General features: G+C 38.6%; 2 protein-coding genes across 2 annotated transcripts; both read right to left on the bottom strand.

Annotated features, from left to right (window-relative positions):
• Positions 1 to 458: 458 nt before the first annotated feature.
• Positions 459 to 7,550, bottom strand: LOC104230046 (serine/threonine-protein kinase BSK2-like). The gene is made up of 10 exons (XM_009782785.2): positions 7,051 to 7,550; positions 6,206 to 6,426; positions 5,650 to 5,785; positions 5,331 to 5,464; positions 4,569 to 4,674; positions 3,073 to 3,158; positions 2,710 to 2,898; positions 2,446 to 2,604; positions 2,022 to 2,135; positions 459 to 1,046 (listed from the first exon to the last, which is right to left on the bottom strand). The coding sequence occupies exons 1-10, from the start codon at positions 7,136 to 7,138 to the stop codon at positions 795 to 797; spliced, it is 1,485 nt and encodes a 494-aa protein (XP_009781087.1). The 5' UTR covers positions 7,139 to 7,550; the 3' UTR covers positions 459 to 794.
• Positions 7,551 to 19,615: 12,065 nt separating this feature from the next.
• On the bottom strand, positions 19,616 to 20,263 carry LOC138872492 (uncharacterized). Its single transcript, XM_070150638.1, has one exon. The coding sequence runs from the start codon at positions 20,261 to 20,263 to the stop codon at positions 19,616 to 19,618; it is 648 nt and encodes a 215-aa protein (XP_070006739.1).
• Between the last annotated feature and the right edge of the window lie 1,077 nt (positions 20,264 to 21,340).

The following is a 21,340-nucleotide window of genomic DNA, read 5'->3' as shown; positions in this document are numbered from 1 at the left end:
ATAGTATTAGCTAGAATTTTAGCCGAACCCAATTGCTTTGGCATGTGTTAAGAAATCTACTATCTACTAAATACACATTTCGATGGAAAAATGATATTGTATAGCCACTGTAAAAATAATAGCCGGAAAATATATAAAATTTATATATTTTTTTGTATATATACATATTCTGTATGTTATATACAAAAATTATACAAATCTTATATATTTTCAGCTACCAAATGTAAATAGTTTCGGATGCGGGCTAAAAGGGATAATACCCCCATTTCAAACCCAGTAACTCAAATGTCAAATTTTTCAATCTTCAATCTGCCTCTTATTGGAGAGGTATATTGAGATTTGAGCAAATACTACATGGATCACACGTCAACCTTTTAGGTACGCGTTAAGATTTCGACTCAATTCAACAATGTCTAAATTTTGGACTCAACTATACGATCACTATAATCTGCATAATATGATCAACTGGTAAAATAACTGTAAATAGCAAACCAGACCTTGGCAGTAATGTTTACCCAAACATGACATTGAAAGAACTCTTGATAAGTTCCAAAACTAAGAACTGGCATTCATCGCAAACTAAACTACTGAGGGGTTTTCACCAGAGTACTTTATACATTTTCTGTATGGAACTGTATTGGCTACAAAAGAGTGGGGGCTGAGATAAATATAACCCCAAAAACACTACATCACCTTTGGTTCTTTAGTATCCTCTCTCATTTTTACTATAGCTACCTCCAGCTTCGATAACAGATGAGACGTTCTAGATTCACCTAGGCCCTAGCGTGCCAGAATCAGTTGCGCCAACTGTTTAGCTTCTTTGCTTCAAAGGAGGCTCCATCATTGAGCATGTCTTGTGCATCAGTTTCCATCCCAAGTTTGGATAGGGCAAGAGCCTGCATATAGAATGCAGTAGGCCACTCGGGCAAGCAAACCTGCGCTTGCATAGCGTCCCTTAGAGCGAGTTCTGGTTGGCCTATCATCATGTAGGAAAGGGCCCGCCTCACGAAAACAGTGCCGGAAGGAACAGACATCATCGATACTAACTGTTGGGAAAAAATAAACTAGGCAAAGTTAGGAGTACACATAATTATGAGCATAACATGATAAATAATAGAATAATATAAAACATTTTTTTATAATGAAAAAAGAAGTCTCGAACAAGAACATCAAGTGATTCATGATAAGACAAGTATTATTCTTTGAAATTAAGGGGGTGAAGTGGGGAAGTCTCGAACTTGTACGACTCTCATGCTGCTCAACGTAGTAAGGAAATGATAGAACATCTGAGTGGATATCTCATACTTCAAAAGTTACACATTTAGCAGGTTTTAGATAATAAATACATTTTCAAACACCAATCCCCACCCTGCATTTCCCATTTGCTCCAAGAAACTTGCAGATCTTTTCGGACTTAAAGCCCTAAGACCAACCGTTACATGCCTAATCTTTAATGATGGCAGAAACCTGAAGACCCTGTTCATTATTGTACATGGCTTCCTTCAGGTTTCGGCTACATACAGTACGAGAGTTTCCTTTCTCAAGAAAATAAGAAACTGTTCATGATCATTACGCAACAATGAGATATAGAGCTACTCTCCTTTCTTTGTTTCAGATATGCCCCAATTCCAAGCTAAAAATGCCGCAATTCTATCATTTCGTCTCCAATTATCTCAAAATGCGAAATACACAGAGCCCATAATGCAGACCAAAGAAACTTTCAGGCTGTCGTAGCCTTAAGTAGCTGTGGATCCCATATCTAGAGAAATCCTAGAAGCTCTTATGAGGAGTTTGAGATCTTTATAACATAATATTACTGCCATCTTTCTTCGTAAGCAGGAAAAGATGGGCATCAGAATGCCATCCGCATGCATATCCAAATATAAGCGACTTCTTAATGCCAAGGGAAAGTGGGACAAAAATCCCCAAGATTAGAGCCTCACTAGAGAAAGACCGATTAAACAAAGGAGCAAACACCAAACGAATTTAATAAAATATGAGCAAACAAAGGAGCAGATTACCTTAGAATAATAGTCAACTGCACTCTTGAAGTCCTTGTCCCGGAAAGCTATATCCCCAAATTTTTTGGTATTTAACATATCTTGAACTTGTTGGGTCCATTCTTGGAATGAGAGCTTTACAAAAATTTAGGTAGAATCAATTATGTCAAATCTCCACCAGAAGTACTAGGTAAGATTGTCTTTCAGATAAATCGCTAAACTTTTTAATGATTGATAAATGCTTAAACTTGAGAACACAAAAAAACAGAGACCAACATGAGAAAATAAAAGAAAGTTATGAGGAAAGAAACATATTAAATGGTCATAGAGGATAATTAGTGTTTTTCTTATTGTAGATAATACCCCCATGATCTTTCTGCATCAAGTTCAATGATTTACAAGCACCATTTACATCGGAATAAAAAGTAACAACGGATGAGCTCACCTCATTTTCAGCACCCTCCTCATCTTTATAACCTGTTTTAAGCAAGATTTCATGAACAGCAGTGAGGTCTATCCTCGCACAAGCCTTTCCAAGAGGAGAGAGCATGGTTGGAAGCACCACTGGAGTTTTTGTTAGATCCATCAGAACATGTGAGGCGACCTAAGATAACAATGTGCAGAAATATTTTTCAGATCCTAGAACCTAGGTCAATCCATCAGAAATACATGGAATAATGCATCAGGATCAAAGATGTTTTACAAATACCTCCTTCTGCTTCTGAAGGGGCTCCACTGCATTAAGAATGAACTTGATATCAGGTCGATCCCTAGCCTCGTACTGGAGACATTTTGAGGCAAGTTCAACCAATGCTGTTGCATCTTCATCGGCATATTGTCCTTCCAAGGATGAATCCATCAATAACAACACATTTTTACCCCTAATTAAGTCTAGTGCCTGGAAAGAGAGCAAAGTCCAAGAACCAGTGAGACAATGCATGCAAGAGTGAAACAGCTTTAATTATAGTTTCCGGCATCATTGAGAGATTTTAGATTCAATAAGTAAGCAACTATAAACGATGAGCCAAATGGTGCAGAAATTTTGAAGGATTTATATGTCAGAGTACATTACATGGCTTGGAGGAATATGCTTTCCACTTAACAGGTCCAGCAGAACAGTCCCATAGCTGTACATCACACTTTCTGCGATTACCCGGCCTACAAATAGAAATTAAGGGGAAACAAAAAGGAAAGGAAAGGAGAAAAAAAGTTAAGGAACTGAACGTAGATATTAAATAGGAAAAGAAAGAGAAAAGGAAAGGAGAAAACAAGGTGAGGAACTGAACACTGTCCCAATGTTTTGAAACTAAAGGATTTCACTTCAAATATGGGTAAATGAGATAATTTGACTATATTATGAAATTACATCCAAAACTGCATCTAATTGTGGCATTGTGCACGATAATAAAACTAGTTAATATACGAGCCTGAATATCATTGGACTGGCTCAAAAAAGTATTCCATCTAAGCAGAGAAGGCAAGGATAAATGCAGTTCATCATCTCTTCTTCTCTTTTTTGTCAGTATGCATCATCTCTCTGGTAAACTAAATTTCTAAAATTCAAATACTTCAACAAATTTTAATTATTTTGCCAAAACACCCACAACTAGGTAGTGGCATACTATTTTCAGCAAATCTTCACATTGGAACCTCTATTTCATATACTCAAGAAGAGATAATTGTCTAAGTGAGAACTAGATAGATCTCCCACTAGATATACCATATACGTCCTACTTTTTTTAATAACCGAGAAATCTCCGAGGGCAAGAGGCGCGCGGTCCGAAACTTGGTGGATAATGGGCTAGGGTTTGAAGTTTGAACTCATAACGAGCGCCTAACCCACACATCACAAGTGGCGCTTTTACCACTAGACCAAAGCCTTGGGGGCGATATACGGCTTAACTAATGAACCTCATTCTTTTGGAATTCACTTAAAGGAGTTTAGTTCAAGATTCATAGATTTCCTTCTCCTTATTGGACCTGCATTACTCTTGTTTAACTATTTGCAATCCTCTACTGTTTCTAACATTTTGCTCCTTTCCATGAAAATCAAGTACAAGTATAGCCCATCCCCATAGAGCAATACCTTGAGAACAAACACACTTAGGGGTCTTTCGGTATAAAGACAACTTATGCAAGATAAGTAATACAAGGATTATAATATAGAGATTTGTAATGCAAGGATTAGTTCGTGTTGGATGTTTACTTTGACATACGACAATCAGTATACAATGTATACTTCAAAAATGTGCTTACTTTTTAAACAAAACAGAAGTTTGTTTACTATGATGAGGGTTAATGTGTTTTTCCGCATAGGATGATGATGGTTAATATTATCATTTTACTGTTTTTAATCTCTCATCACAGCACAACTGCCAAGACACAAGAGAATTCTTATGCTTCTTTTGATAAGTATCTTTTTTTTTTTTTGATAAAGTAAAGTAGATTCTTTTGATAAGTATCAGATAATGCTTATACTTTTATGTAATTGGTTCTCTCTGTAATCAAGAATCTCAACGCATTTTTAAATGACTGCCAGTTCATCCATCTATAATGTGGTGTGTATACCTGTGCGCAAAAACTCAGGAGGCGTATAAGCAAGATTGGTGCTATAGCTCTTTCCATCTCTGCTGTTTTTCATAAGACCAAAACTAGATAATCGAGGGTCACCTTCCTGAAATATCAATTAAATTAAGCAAATTCAAGAACAGACCACCCAAAACTGACGGTACAGTGACATTTGCAAAACCACAGAGATAGGGAGATGTGATATTTGCGCGAAACCTGTGGTTTGAAACAAAGCAACTGAGAAAACAAGATAGGCCTGTGATATACTTCACAGAAATACTCAACCATATTTCTCTATTATAACCTAAGAATCAAGATCGATCACTCTTCGGGTTATAAGAAGGGAGGTCCAGAACAACTAACATACAGCTCTTGCAAGCAATCACTTGACATTTAGAAGATGGCCTCCAGTTTCATATAAAAACTCCCCAAACTTGTAATGCTAAATTCGTGGTAATGACTAGTTATCCAACAACTTATCTCACTTTGAGCTTTAACAGTCACCACTGAGAAGTCTTAGCTGCTATGCAGCTAAAATTTCATTTTCGGGGGCCTCACCGCCATTGCTGTCAACCTAAAATCTTAGGTATATGCTTACTGGAGCAAAAATTAAATAAATTGTGTAAGATGTGGATACCATACATTAGAACAAACAAATGATTACTTCCTGCCCACCTACTTGCACAAGAAATAATGGCATCCGGTTCCTTAAAAATTTAAGAAAAAATGAATTGAAAGACTCCTGATTTTAAGTTTGGATACCTCATCAAAAAGAACTCTGTAAGCATTCAAATCATGATATATCTTTCTGTTTTCATCATTGCAATGATCCAGAGCCTGTGCAATATAGTATGCAACTCTTACTCGCATCTCCCAAGGCAAAGGTTGTTTCTCCCCTGCACCATCAAAAGACATGCATGCTAATAAGAGACCTGAAAGTTTAGCGATTAATATAAAAATACTTGCAGATCTGAAATTAAATTCAGCATTATCTTGTAAGACAATAGAGAAAAGATGCTTTCTTTGCCGTTCAGCATTTAATAGTGTTAGAATCAAGAACAGGCAAAAGGCTAAACCATACAGTGGAAGAGATGCTTTGAGAGAGTATCATTAGGCATGTATTCTGCAACCAATAGGCGCTCATCTCCCTCAGCACAACATCCAATCAGATTCACTAATCTCTTATGCCGAACCTTGCCAACTCCAGCTGCCTCTGCCTGCAGTATGAGTAGGACAAGATTAAGAGGTTGTGGACACAACTGATAGCACAGCAAAGATATTCTGATATTTGGATATCTACCGCTTACTTGAAACTTACATACATATACATTAGCTTACAAACTTAATTGTATCATGGTATTAACTGTGTCTGTTGAAACTGGAAAACCAAATGAGATCACGTACTCACAGTGTCCAGCTTAAGTAACGTTAGCGACGACATACTAAAGCAACAAAACAATGAAAGCTATAGTGGACGACTATTATAGATGCTGTTCAGTAACCAATAAGTGTGTGTCCATGAAGTCATATCGAAATTAGAGTTCAGGTTTCAAATCCAAATATTTCTTGCTCAACAATGATGACGGCTAAAAGGACCAAAAAAACAATATATTCTGTTGACTTATAACCAGATTTACCACAAACTGTTGAGCGTCAGGCCATGACTGCCTGGAGAAGCGTTTGATGGCAACTATCCTGTTGCTCCGAAGCTTCCCTCTGTAGACAACGTTGGGAGCTTTCTCACCACTTTCAGAAACTATTAATTCACTGCTAAAGCCATTCGTTGCTGCTCGGAGTTCGGCAAGACTAAATTCCTTGAATGCAGGCACTTGATCTTGGTCTACTTGATCTCCATTAGCTTCATTGTCAACACAGGCAAATTAAACAAGAGATTGATTAAAGCTAAAGTTATGAACCGCCACAATTACATCGAAATTTTTGCACATCTACTTAAAAGTGAGAATCTTAGCTCAGATACATATACTTGCCCTGTCCTGGCTTACCTGCTTGTTTAAGGATACAAAAAGCAGAAACGAGTGATAACCACATCAATTTTCAGTATAATCAGAAACCCTATACAGAAATAAATATGGCAAAAGAAAAGGATAAATCTTGGCTAAAAATCAGTGAATGGAAAAAGAGGCAGCATACAAGTTGACACACAATGAATATTCCACAAGATTCATGCATTCAGAACTCCCACTACAAGTTAACTAAACAGAAAAATTAGTACAGTTAATAAGAGACAGATGGAAAATAACAAAAAAGGGGGGACTTTTTCTTTTTCAAAACAGAAAGGGAGGGGGGGGGGGGGAGAAAGACTAAGTTAAACCCAGATCAAAGATTCAACATGCAATCAATAAGAACTCAAAAACCAGCAAGTAGAAGGCTCTTCCCCCAGCCCCCACATACACCAAGAACACACAGTACAAGAGCAATGTAAATATGCAATAAATTAAGTGAAATAAAGAGAAAGGGGTACCAAGATCTGTTTTAGAGTCAGGCTGAGAAGGTTCTTTATCAGGGGACTGAACATTTGCAGTTTTGAATTTGGACTGTAAACAGCCCATTTTTCATCAGCTCACATAGACAAATATGACACTCACAGTCTATATAACTCAAAGAATCAAAATGGGGTGCTGAAAAATCGATGAAAGATTGTATCTTTTTTTAAACTAAGTAGTGGACAATGGATGGAACAATAGATAGGGAAGTTAGGAGGAGCTAATGATTAGTGAAAGCATAGAAGAGAAAGTGAGAACACAAAAAGGAAAGAGAAGAAAGTAGTAGTAAGGGGGCCGCCAAAGAAGGGGTATAGTCACATGATAAGTCGATGATGAGCACATGAAGAGAGAGGAATAACAACGTGGGGGTGGCCAAAGACGGGGGGAGAGGGTTCTGTGGGGACTGGGCTTAAATGCTTTGTAATAATGAAGTGTTGTTTGAGTTATGTGTTCCTTTTCACAGGGCACTGTTGCAGCCAAAGACGTGTAGGCACCCGACAGTGAGATAAAAAGATTTTGCAGAGGTTTTACCCTTTTTATGCTAAGGAATTCAATGGCAAAGCCAACAAAGAAAAAGAAGATTTTACCATAAAAGAAGGCCTACTTCAATTTCACTTGTATTATTTCTTCGTATTTGTCCCTTGAATATTTTAGTTGAGAAAATTTTACCATATGGTTTCTCTATCTTGAAATATTGTACATCTTACTAAAACGGTAATACAACTTACCTCTTCAGTTTGAAATTTGAATGTGTGCCTGCTAAGCATTTTACTTTTTAGAAGTATGTACGATGTGTCTTTAAGAATTCCTTTTTATTGTGCAGATTATAACTTCAGACGAGATAAAAAGAACAAGAAATATTAGTGTTTAGGAAAGTAAATAATTCAAAATCATGAGGCGTGTTTATGATGTCTGCATGATCCATAATAATCGTAAAAATAACACGGGCTAGCCAATTTTCACGCTGATCATTTAAAAATAGCCAGCATTTACAAAGTCATTGAAAAATAGCCATTATTTTGCTACAACACGAAAAGTTCAAGCATAATATTTAAAATAATTATTTTTTAGAGATGTCTTTACTTTTTAGTCACTATTTAAAATATATTTATTTTTTAGCTAGTGCTTAATAAATCTTTACCTGTCCGGACGAAAATATTCCTGTGTTAGACATGGGTGTTGTGTAAATATTAAGGACATGGTGTCCTTAACTTCATGAATATTGTGTAAATATTAAGCACAAAGTGTCTTGTATTTGTACCTTCCGTTGTTAAACTTTAGAACCTCATGTCATTAACTTTGTATGTGCAGCGTAAATGTTGAGGACATGGCGTCCTTAACTTCATGTGTGCAGTGTAAATGTTAAGGACGTCATGTCCTTAATATTTACACAACACTCGTGAAGAAAGAGTAAAAATATCTTTTCATATTAATTTTAATAAAGTAATAATTATTTTTGTTTAGCATTAAAAATATCGAATAAAAACTAAAAATCATGTTAAAAAGTGACTATCGACGCTATTTCTACGTCAAATGTATAAGAAGTTCACGCAGAAAGCCCCTTATAAGGATGAGCCAATATAGGGATGGGCCAATGTGACCACAAATGGGCCGACTCTAATGGGCTTTCTTCACCCAAATCATTCAACATTTGAGTCCAAAGTGAATTTCAGAAAGTATAATTTTTTAGGGATTTTTTCCTAACTATACCATATATGAAACCTTATTATTCTAAATGTGCATAGTCTGTTAATTACCCGTTCAATCCACACTTTAACTACAATTTATATACCATTCGACTATTAGGCATTAAAAGGGCAGAATATTCCCTAAAAACGCGTTAAAATTAAGGAGAGAATCTTGGTGTTAATTGATTCTACATTAAATTCAATTTTTAAAAAGGGAAAGGAGATTTCTCATCTGCGTATTTTTCTCCAGAACTACAATTCAAATTCTCGAGAAAAAAAAGAACGAACAATTCAAATTTTCGAGTTTCAACAACTCAAAGTTGAAAAAATTTGTTCTTCCATATATTTTCCACCATTGATAGCTATTAAAAAGCTTGAAAGCTTTGAATTCAAATTTGGGTTTTCAAAAATCATTATTTGTTTGGATTGGGTGTTGTTGTAAATAATTCGGAATATGTTTAGGAGTTTATATCTCAATTTTGAGGGGTTTTGGTGAAGATTAGACTTGGTTTTGACTGAATTTCAGATTGAAACTCGAAGAAGAAGAAGAAGAAGAAGAAGAGAAGAAGAAGAAGAAGAAGAAGAAGAAGAAGAAGAAGAAGAAGAAGAAGAAGAAGAAGAAGAAGACGACATATTTCCAGAAATTGTAGATAAATTGTAGAATTGTAGATAAATTGTAGATTGGGAAGACTAAAACTTCTACAAATCTTCTACAATTATGTCGAAAATGCCAATTATGCTACAATTGAAATGGGAATTGGGATATTAAAATTCAATGTATCAACTTTGTAGATATCTACAAATTTTCTACAAAAAATCTACAAAGAAACTACAAATCAGTTTACATATGCATAAAGCAGTATTGTTTTGAAGGGTATCTACAAAATTACTACTGTCACACCTCCTTTTTCCGCCCCCGCGAGGGCGCAGAGGGAGTTTTTCCAATTAAAGGACAATCGAAACGGGATTTATTTATTTAATTCGGAGTCGCCACTTGGGAGATTTATGGTGTCCCAAGTCACCGGTTGAATCCCGAATCGAGGAAAAGATTGACTCTGTTTAACAGTCCGCGAACCAGAAATCCGGATAAGTAATTCTGTTAACCCGGGAGAAGGTGTTAGGCATTCCTGAATTTCGTGGTTCTAGCACGGTCGCTCAACTGTTATATTCGGCTTATTTATCTGATTTTTAACAATTAAGAACTTATATGCAAATTTAACTTTGAACCGCTTTTATCAATTTTATTATTATTGTTATTATTTTACGGAGAATTACAACGTTGTGAAAACGTATCTCGAACCACATCACAGTCAATGTACCCGTGGTTATCGACACATTTCAATTCCGTTAAGATTTGGATTTGGGTCACATAAATGTGCACCCGAGTTTAAGAAAGTAATTTATTCAAGGCGCGCCTAAAGCGACTAGCGTATCATTATTTTGGGTAAGGCCGTGAAATTTTGCTAAACGGCTCATCCCGAAGTCTAAGTAATTTTTCAAACACGTATAGAGGGCCCCGCAGCTTACGATTTATTTTTGCGAAGCACGCCTCATTTATTTTAAGGATATCCTAAAGTGACTACATTTCTATTAAATTCGTCTCTAAATAAAAGAGAAAATTCTAATTAATTACATGCTTAAAAAAAGCGTAACATATTAATTGCTAGATTAAGACAAATGTTAACGGAAAAGAAGATAACTAAAATTGAAATTATAAATAAAATACGTAATCGACAAATAATATATTCAAAAGAAACTAATTAGCCTATAACTAGATTAAACTCGCATTGTTAGACGAATTGATTCATTGGGACTAAATGCTTTTCAACTACTTGAAACTAAACCCACCTTAATTACTGATGCTTACGAAAGTTTGTTGAAGCTAGCTCGTTAACTTGAATAACCTATTGGATTAAGGTTCTTACCCTTTCTACATTGAATCGCGCTTCAAATATGTCAAGCCTACGAATTCTATAAAATTAATGGCCTTTTTATTTCTGCCTAAAACTGGCAGAACTAAACCTATTCAACACTTACCTCTTCAAACCAAACAAGCCCCATTTTAAACAAACAAGCTGCCTGAACCAAACCTTAATACCTAATTCACAAAATTAGCCCAAATTCACGCCTTAACTAGGTTTATCTACATGTTCACGATTAACCTATTATTTCAGACTGATGCCGGCTCCAATTAGGATTACCTAAACTTGTTCAATTCCAACAACTTGATATATTTATTTAAAACAAAACAAAACCCCAACTATCATACATTGAAACTAAGGAAAATTGTAGAAAACAGTTCAGTCGAATATAAATCCTATAGTCCACCTTCTTTATTGAATTACAAAGATAGACTATAAAACTACCTATCATTTGACTATTAAGCTATCAGTACAACTTAAATACTCGACTATTCGAGCATTGCCTTTCATTTTTTCAACAGCTACATGACATTGTGATTCGAGAATGTACCTGGTAATAGAACAAGAGAAGAAGAGGAAGATCAGCAAGACAGTAGTAAACAACACAACAACAGCAACAACGCAGGAATACACAGAACAGCCCCGTAACAAACAATGGCAAAAACCCAAGAGCCAGATTCAGATACCAAGCAGAAAACTTGAAAACCAAATAGAAACCCAGAAATTCAAACGAAACAACACTCCAAAACCAAAAGAAAAACCAGGAAAGTCAATCCGAAAATCAGTAGTACCAAATGCAAACCACGGAAGCAGTAACAGAATTCTGATTTTCAGCCGTAAAGAAAAGCTTCACTTTCAGTTTTTAACTCTCAAAGAATCAATTTTAAGTTCTGAAAAATCAATTCTTTTTTAACTTAAACCCTGAAATTTTTCTTTGTGTTCAAAAAAATCTCTCCTCTTAGTCCCAAATGACCCCTATCTTATACCCAAAGTAAGACCCTTTCCAGCCCCCTTTTTCTTTTACTTTTTACTATTACCCTTTTATTATTACCCTTTTCTAATTACCCTCCACTTCTTTCTTACTTTCCAGCCCTATATTCCTCTACTATGTGGGTTATTTAGCCTTTCATTATTACCCTACTATTTCTAATTCCCAATCAACCAAACATCTCTCATTCATTAGTGGTCCCCCCTATCAATTAGTTCAAATTAAAGCACATTAGGACCCCACTGAACAGACCACTTAGTCAAACCAATTTTCCACTATTACATTAAATTATGGTATTTAGGTGCCCCACTTCCCACTACTATCAGTAAACCAAATTTCTCTATTTCTCTATTCCTAAAACACCCCGGAATCCCATCAGCTATGGCCAATTGATCTAACAGGTAAACTAATCACTGGTTAACCTAAATCAATGCTTAATTAAACACTGAAATATAAAGAACTGTATCTAAATTAAGAACAATATCAGTTATAACCAACTTAAAACCTATCAATTTGATTACAAAAACTATGAAATTAATTTCTTATTAACCAAATGACATAATTGGAACAAAGCTGCAATGAACTACTGGAATCAAAACCGACTGACACAGATGCATATTATTCATATTTGAAACAAATTATACTTTCTAAATCAAACCTAAACAAAAACAATTTGAATACTGTAAGCATACTGAATTATAATAGACATAAGCACAAATTACATATAATCACAGGTGACATACTTTGAACTAACAACAGTGTCGAACAATTACAGGACTGAATGAATTTATACAAAACTTACTAATATTGACTGATTCGAATCAATCAGAAAACTAAAGAAGAAACAAAATACAGAGCAAACACGAAACCTTCGGATTTGAACAATAATAAGAAAGGAGTAGAAGATGAATTCACTGAGCAAAAACTAATAGAAAAAGGAAAATTGAACGGAGACCTACCAGTCAAACAGGGACTGAGTTCGAACCTCCAGAGCCTATTTTTTTGGGACTTGAGGCCAAGGCGGACCCTAGTCGAGTGTTTTTGAACGAGAACACATTCGACTAAGGTCCGTTTTGACCTCAGTCTCTGACCTAGCTTCCAACTATCATCCTGAAACTCCTGATTCGAGATATCCCGATGTGATTCGAAGCAATCTAAGGGTAGTTTAGGAACAAGGGAGATCCGGTGGTCACAAGGTGTGAGTTTGGGGTCAAGTTGATAGGCTAGGGTTTGGGGTGGGGATCTTCGATTGAAGATTCGAAGAGCCTCGTTGAGATTCGAGGTAAACTGAGTGCGGATTTGGAGAGAGGAGGTTGTGGGGGACTTATGGTGTAAAAATGGGGAGGTTTGGGCCACCGGAACTACCGTGAGGCGATTTTCGGTGGCGGAGTGAGGCGGCGTTATGGGCTGGTCTCTAGGTTAGAGATGAAAGGGAGGTAAGAGGCTTGATTAGGTTTGGGGGTAAGGGGGTAGGGATTTTGATATATTGAAATCAAGTGAACTAATCTGGGCCGTTGGATGATGGGATCCAACGGCCTTGATTAATTCATTTAATTAAAACGAGGTCGTTTGGCTTCAGGGTGGGTTGGACCGGTGTGGGCAAAACGGGTCGGGGTTGCTTACGGGTTAGGGTTGGTCGTTAGGGACTGTTGGATTGATTTGGGTGGACGGCTGTGATTTTTGACGACGAAACGACGCAGTTTCGACATCACACTACGTTGTTTCACCCGTCTTCGAGGCTGGCTGGTCTGGATCGGGTGAAGGTGAGACTTGGGCCTGATTTTGGCCCAAATTGAAATGGCCCAGTCCGGTTTTCTCCTTATTTTCACTTCCTTCTTCTTTTTCTTTCATTTTCTTTTAATTCCTAATTACTAAAATTCCTAATTTGAATTGTAAAAATCAAAATTAACCTTACAAAATATTAATTACCCTTTAACAACAATTAACACACAAGACAAAACATTTAAAAAAAATCACACAATGGCACATTTAAATGACAAAAATAGGATAAATGCATATTTTTTGTGATTTTCTATCTTTTAAAACTAAACTATGATTTAATTAATTCCAAAATGCACAATTAAATCCTAAATAGGCATGCAACATGTATTTTTGTATTTTTCAATTAACTAAAACAAAACAAACACTCATAGACAAGAATAATTAACCAAAATGTCACGCGAAATTCTCAAAATCGTACCCAGAGGTTATTTATTTTATTTATAAATTTTTTTGGAGTAATTTTCGTGAAGCAAAAATCACGTGCTCACATCTGCCCCTCTTTGTCCGAAAACACAAAGAGTTTTCGTGCAAAGATAAAGTGAGCGGATACGAGCGATTTTTTCCCGTTTGAGTACTCCGTGTGAAGCATATTTTTTAAAGGATTTGACCTAACCTTTGCTTCAAAAGGTTTCCTACATATCCCTGGCTAAAAGGGAATCAGGTCAATGTAGTTCGGAAATTTTGGTAGCTGGGACTACCATGGGACTGCATTTTGCCGTTACTGCTGCTGCATGCTGTTACTACTGCTTTACCGATCTCCTTATTACACCGTGCTAAAAGAAAACAAGAAGCTAGGCTAGACTATGGATCATAAGATCTTATCTATCTTCCACTTGTTCTTGCTACCTTGCTTTCTTGTCGGATTGTATTTCTTCCAGTGCTTCTTTCTTTCGAAAACTGATGGGGATGACACTGGCCTTTTGCTTTTCTGAACACCAGTTTTCATCATTTTGTTCTGTCCGCTGAGGATATGACTTCCTTCATTATGCTGGGGCTTTTTGTTGTAACCTTCTGCCTTCCGGTGGGTCACTGATTTAAAACAGAAATGTATTCCCTAGTTATACAGGTGGGTGCCTAATGGTAAAGACATGATGCCTAATGGTAAAATCTTTCTGAACAAATGCTGGGGAAAAGAAAAGAAATGAACTTATCTGGGTGGTATAACCAATTCCAACGATCATGTCGTGCATTTCGGATTAATCAGCCCGGTCTATTTGTGTCGATCAATCTTTATGATGTCTTCACTTGCTGGGGATAAATAGGTGCCCAACTCTTCGCAAAATACGGATCCTTTCCGCCAATGTATTGTCGCCTCATAGTGCCTTTCGAGGGGTTTTCACTAATAACACTCTCTCATTTCTCTCAGCTCCCATCGCCTTATGGTGCCTGTGAAGGTTTTCACCGATAAGACTCTCTCATTTTTCTTCTCTCAGCTTACGTCGCCTTATGGCGCTTGTGAAGGTTTTCACCGATAAGACTCTCTCATTTTATTTTCTCAGCTGGGGATTGGAGTGTTGCCGGTAAGATTCTATCTGCTGGGAATTCTTATGGCTATCAATTCTTTCAGCTCATGATCCTCATTCAGTCGGGGACCAACGTGTTATTCTCAGCTTTCATTTGCCTGTCTTGGCACCTCTCGGATACTGATCGGGAGGTCTTTTTTGGACATCAATATGAGTTTTATGTCGGGCTTAAAAGAAAAGGAGATAAAAATTCAAAATAACTTTGATGGGTACAACTCTGGGAATCAAACCTCTTTTCAAAATTTGAAAACACAACTTCTGTCCCAGTTTCTTGCTTGGGGAATTTTTGATTTTTATTACATTATGACCGAGCCGTGAGGCGCCTAAGTATCCTTTTTGAGGAATCAGGCCGAACGTAGTTCACTTGATTCCTTTTTTGTTTTTTTGCGACTTTCCTTTCTGGTTTTTGTTATTATTTTTCCTTCTTTTCTCTTTTCATTTTTTCGTTTTCATTAATGATTCCAAGAGAGGGGTATAAAAGAATAAATAAGGCTCAAAGGGGGAAAGCAAAGGCTAAAGTGTTTGGATAGAAGAAAGAATTGCCTCATTCATTTCATTATCTGATAAATGCCAAGTACAAACAAACGAATGAATGACAATTACAATCAAAGAAATCACACATAATATCTCTTGACTGCGTCAGAATTGATAGCCATATCGATACATCTTCCCTCGACATCTGTCAAACATAAAGCGCCATTGGATAACACTCTGGTCACAATGAACGGTCCTTGCCAGTTTGGGGCGAACTTGCCCTTCGCTTTGGTCTGATGTGGTAGAATTCGTTTCAGCACCTGCTGTCCTACTTCAAATTTCCTGGGACGCACCTTCTTGTTGTATGCTCTTGCCATTCTCCTTTGATACAATTGTCCATGACATACTGCTGCCAATCTCTTTTCATGAATTAAGCTCAACTGCTCCAATCGGGCTTTAACTCATTCATCATCGTCAATCCCAGCCTCAGCTACAATCCGAAGGGATGGAATTTCAACCTCTGCTGGTATTACTGCTTCAGTTCCATATACCAACAAATAAGGAGTGGTACCTACTGAAGTGCGGACAGTAGTGCGATAACCCAATAATGCAAATGGTAACATCTCATGCCACTACCTAGACCCTTCTACCATCTTCCACAATATTTTCTTTATATTCTTGTTGGCCGCCTCAACTGCACCGTTCACTTTAGGGCGGTATGGAGTAGAATGACGGTGAGTAATCTTGAACTGCTCACATGTCTCCTTCATCAAATGACTATTAAGATTAGCCCCATTGTCCGTGATAATCAATTTTGGTATCCCGAACCGACAAATAATGTTCGCATGCACAAAATCCACCACAGCTTTCTTAGTCACAGACTTGAACGTCTTAGCTTCCACCCATTTAGTAAAATAATCTATGGCCACCAGAATAAACCTATGTCCATTTGACATTGTTAGATCAATTGGCCCAATAACATTCATGCCCCATGCAACAAAAGGCCATGGTGCAGACATTGTATGCAGTTCTGATGGCGGAGAATGAATCAAATCTCCGTGCACCTGGCACTGATGACATTTGCGTACGAAACTGATGTAATCCCGCTCTATAGTAAGCCAATAATAACCTACTCGTAGTATCTTCTTTGCCAAAACATACCCGCTCATGTGCGGTCCACAAACTCCAGAATGCACCTCTGTCATGATAGCCGTGGCTTGCCTCGCATCCATGCATCTCAATAAACCCAGGTCTGGGGTTCTCTTGTACAAAACTCCTCCACTAAGGAAAAATCCATTTGTCAATCGTCGAATGGCTCTCTTTTGATCTCCGGTGGCTTGCTCCGCATATATCCCCATCCTGAGGTATTCCTTGACATCATAAAACCATGGCTCGCCATCCATTTCTTCTTCTATCATGTTGCAGTAGGCATGCTGATCACAAACCTGAATATGCAGCGGGTCGACATGAATCTTGTCTGGGTGGTGCAACATTGATGCTAGGGTGGCCAAAGCATCGGCAACCTCATTATAAACTCTCGGGATGTGTCTGAACTCCACTGATCGAAATCACTTGCTCAGATCGTGCAAGCATTGTCGATATGGTATAAGCTTCAAATCCCGTGTTTCCCATTCACCTTGAATTTGATGTACTAGGAGGTTTGAGTCTCTCAAGACCAAGACGTCCTGGACATCCATGTCTGCAGCTAATCGTAGGCCCAAAATGCATGCCTCATATTCAGCCATGTTGTTGGTACAATAGAAACGTAGTTGAGCCGTAACAGGATAGTGATGTCCTGTTTCCGAAATAAGTACCGCTCCTATTCCAACTCCCTTCGAATTTGCGGCTCCATAAAAAAAAGCTTCCACCCTGGTTCCTCAGTCGATTCCACCTCCTCTATATGCATCATTTCTTCATCGGGGAAATACGTCCTTAATGGCTTATATTCTTCATCAACAGGATTCTCAGCTAAGTGATCCGCCAATGCTTGGGCCTTCATGGCCGTCCTCGTCACATAGACGATGTCAAATTCTGTGAGTAATATCTGCTATTTCGCTAACCTTCCTGTGGGCATAGGCTTCTGGAAAATATACTTCAGTGGGTCCAAGCGCGAGATGAGATAAGTAGTATATGATGAAAGATAATGTTTCAACTTTTGTGCCACCTAGGTTAGGGCGCAACATATTTTCTCAAGCTGAGTGTACTTAACCTCATATACTGTAAACTTTTTGCTGAGATAATAGATGACTTGCTCCTTCCTTCCTATGATATCATGTTGCCCCAATACGCAACCAAATGAATTTTCCAGGACTGTTAGATCGAGAATTAACGACCTTCCTGGCTCGGGTGGAACCAACACAGGTGGATTTGATAGATACCCTTTGATTCGGTCAAATGCTTCCTGACATTCTGTCGTCCATCCTACCGCAACATCTTTCTTTAGCAGCTGAAAAATGGGTTCACAAGTCGTCGTGAGCTGGGCGATGAACCTGCTGATATAATTTAATCTTCCCAACAGATTCATTACTTCTGTTTTGTTCTTCGGCGGCGGCAATTCCTGGATGGATTTGATCTTTGACGGGTCCAGCTCAATGCCTCGCCGACTGATGATGAATCCCAACAGCTTTCCAGATGGAACACCAAATGCACATTTGGCCGGGTTGAGCTTAATGTTGTACCTTCGAAGTCTTTGGAAAAACTTCCTTAGGTCTGCTACGTGGTCTTCCTGACGCTTGGATTTTATGATTACGTCATCTACGTACACTTCAATCTCTTTGTGTATTATGTCATGAAACACAGTAGTCATTGCCCTCATGTACGTTGCCCCAGCGTTCTTCAAACCAAACGGCATTACCCGGTAGCAATAAGTCCCCTACGGCGTAATGAAAGCCGTCTTTTCTGCATCTTCTTCTTCTATCAGGATCTTATGGTACCCAGCATAACAATCTACAAAAGAACCGATCTCTCGTCCTTCACAATTTTTGATCAAGATATGTATGTTGGGTAATGGAAAGTTATCTTTTGGGCTCGCCCTGTTCAGATTGCGGTAATCGACGCATACCCTGATCTTTCCATCCTTCTTCGGCACTGGCACCACATTATCCAACCAATCAGGATATCGAGTGACCCGAATAACCTTTGCCTGCAGCTGCTTGGTTACTTCTTCTTTAATCTTTACACTCATGTCTGTCTTGAACTTCCTCAATTTCTGCTTGACGGGAGGGCATGCCGGGTCAGTGGGTAATTTGTGAACCACTAGATCAGTGCTTAAACCCAGCATGTCATCATACGACTATGCAAAAACATCTTTGAATTCAATAAGTGTTTTGATTAATTCTTCCCTGATATTTGGTGCAATGTGGATGCTTATTTTAGTTTCCCTAATATCGACTGCATCCCCTAAATTGATGGCTTCTGTGTCATTTAAGTTGGGCCTGGATTTTTCTTCAAACTGGCTTAGCTCTCTGTTTATTTCTTCGAAGGCTTTATCCTCATTGTATTCCGATTCATTATCATAATCGACTGCTTGCATGGTTAGTTCGGAATCAGATTGATCTTTTAGACTAGGTTGAAGATCCGTTGTGCATGCCATGTCGTTAAGACCAGAATGAAAAGAACTGTTCAGAAAGAGAAAAAGAAGAAAACAGAATTAAAACAAAATAAAGAGAGAAAACTTTCAATTTTATTAAAATGCGGGATAACAGGGTTCACACTTTTGCTGAATAAAAAATAAAACAAAATTTGGATTACACCCTGGAATAATCCAGAAAACGAAAAAGAAAAATCAAAGCCTACTACCAAGACTCCCTCCAGATAGGAAGATGAGTAGCTGTCCAATTGTTGATGTTGGCCCTAGGCCCCACAAACTGTACATCATCCCTACTGGAACCTTCTCCAGCTTTTATTACGTTGACGTCGGTGAACAGCCTTTCAAAACTCTAGTTCAAATCCCCATTCGACCCAGTCAATGGTCCGAGAACTTTTGGGACCGACAACCTTTTGATGCCTGCTCTGACGAAAGATCTAGCGAGACGTGGAACTGGTTTGGGAAGAACCCAAACTCTCTTCTTCATTTTTCGAGCCCGCTTTAAATCTGCTGCGGTCGGCTTGAATCCCAGCCCGAACGTCTCTAAATTCTTAGGCAAAGAGACAGGTTGAACAATGCCCTAAAGCTCAGCCCCCAGACCCTTTCCTGGCACGAACCCATTACTCAGCATCTCTGAAACTATCATGACGGTTGCAGAAGCTACCCTGGGGAGTGGAATGCTTTTACCATCGGGAATCTTGTTCACTAAGACTGTATCATAAATCTGGTAAACCCAGGAACCTTTATCGCCGTCGGTTTCTACGAATGGCACAATGGCACCTCCCACAGTGCAAGCAGTGTCTTCCCCATGTAGCATGACATCTTGTCTGTCCCATTCGAACTTGACCATTTGATGCAATGAAGACGACACTGCTTTGGCCGCGTGGATCCATGGTCGACCCAACAAAAGGTTATAAGATACTGCAACATCCAATACCTGGAACTCCATAGTAAACTCAACCGAGCCGATGGTCAATTCGAGCATAATATTCCCCACTGTGTCTGTTACACCTCCGTCAAATCCTCGGATGCAAACATTATTCTTGTGGATCCTATCATGATCAATCTTCAACTTGTCTAGCGTAGACAACGGACAAATATTGGCACTAGACCCATTATCAACCAATGCCCGAGTAACCGCCGAATCTTCACATTTGACCGTCAAGTATAGAGCTTTGTTATGCTTTGTGCCCTCCACTGGCAGATCGTCGTCATAAAACGTTACCATGTTCACCTCAAAAATCTTGTTTGCAATCGTCTCAAGGTGGTTCACTGAAATTTCATTGGGCACATAAGCTTCATTTAGTATCTTCATCAGGGCCCGGCGATGCTCGTCCGAATGGATCAATAGTGATAACAACGAGATCTGGGACGGTGTTTTCTTCAATTGTTCGACAACGGAGTAATCCTGCACTTTTATCTTTTTCAGGAATTCCTCCTTCTCTTTTTCTGACACGGGTTTCTTTGTTACTGCTGGGTTGGACCTTCTCAACTCCACGGGAGCAAAACACCGTCCCGATAGAGTTAGTCCCTGCGCCTCACAACTATCCTCCTCCACTTGCTTTCCCTTGTACATTACCACTTCCTTTTCATACTTCCAAGGCACGGCCTTGCTATCAATCACTGGCAATTGGACTACCGACTTTATGACGACCGGTTCCCTGCAAACCCCCTTCACAACAACCACGGGTATCGATGATGCTCCCGATATTACCAATTTGGCCGGTTCTGGTTTCCTTGTAGCAGCAGATGGATTCTTCCCTAATATCACAACTGGCTTGACATCTTCCCCTTTCACCTGTACCCTTGCCTCCCCACTGGTTGATTTTTCTTTCAGAATGACACGGATCATCATCACTGTCTGTGATGGTTTCTTTGGCTCTCCTCTTTCGTGCACAAGCTCGATCATGTGGGCGTCGTGGTGTGCTGGCAATGGGTTCTGGTTAATGTTGGGTGCCTCCGGTGCCTGTACCTCGATCTTGTTGGCATCAATAAGATCTTGTATCGCATGTTTCAGCCTCCAACATTTCTCGGTATCATGTCCAGGAGCTCCCGAACAATATTCACATCTTACCGAGTGATCCATATTTTGGGGTAAGGGATTTGGCAACCTAGGCTCACCAGGATTCAATAAACCCAACTGCCTTAACTTGTCGAACAAGGCAGTATAGGTTTCTCCCAACTCAGTAAAGGTTCTTTGCCTCTGCAGTTTTTCATTTCTGGAAGCCGAATTTCCCCTGAAACCCATCCCTGGAGGGTTCCTATAGGCTCTTGGCGGTGGATAGGTGTTTTGTGGTGGTGGGTA

The sequence above is a fragment of the Nicotiana sylvestris genome, chromosome 1 (assembly GCF_000393655.2).
Source record: "Nicotiana sylvestris chromosome 1, ASM39365v2, whole genome shotgun sequence".
Lineage (NCBI taxonomy): Eukaryota > Viridiplantae > Streptophyta > Magnoliopsida > Solanales > Solanaceae > Nicotiana > Nicotiana sylvestris.
Note: the sequence above shows the minus strand (reverse complement) of the source record. Positions and strands in the feature narration are given on the sequence as shown.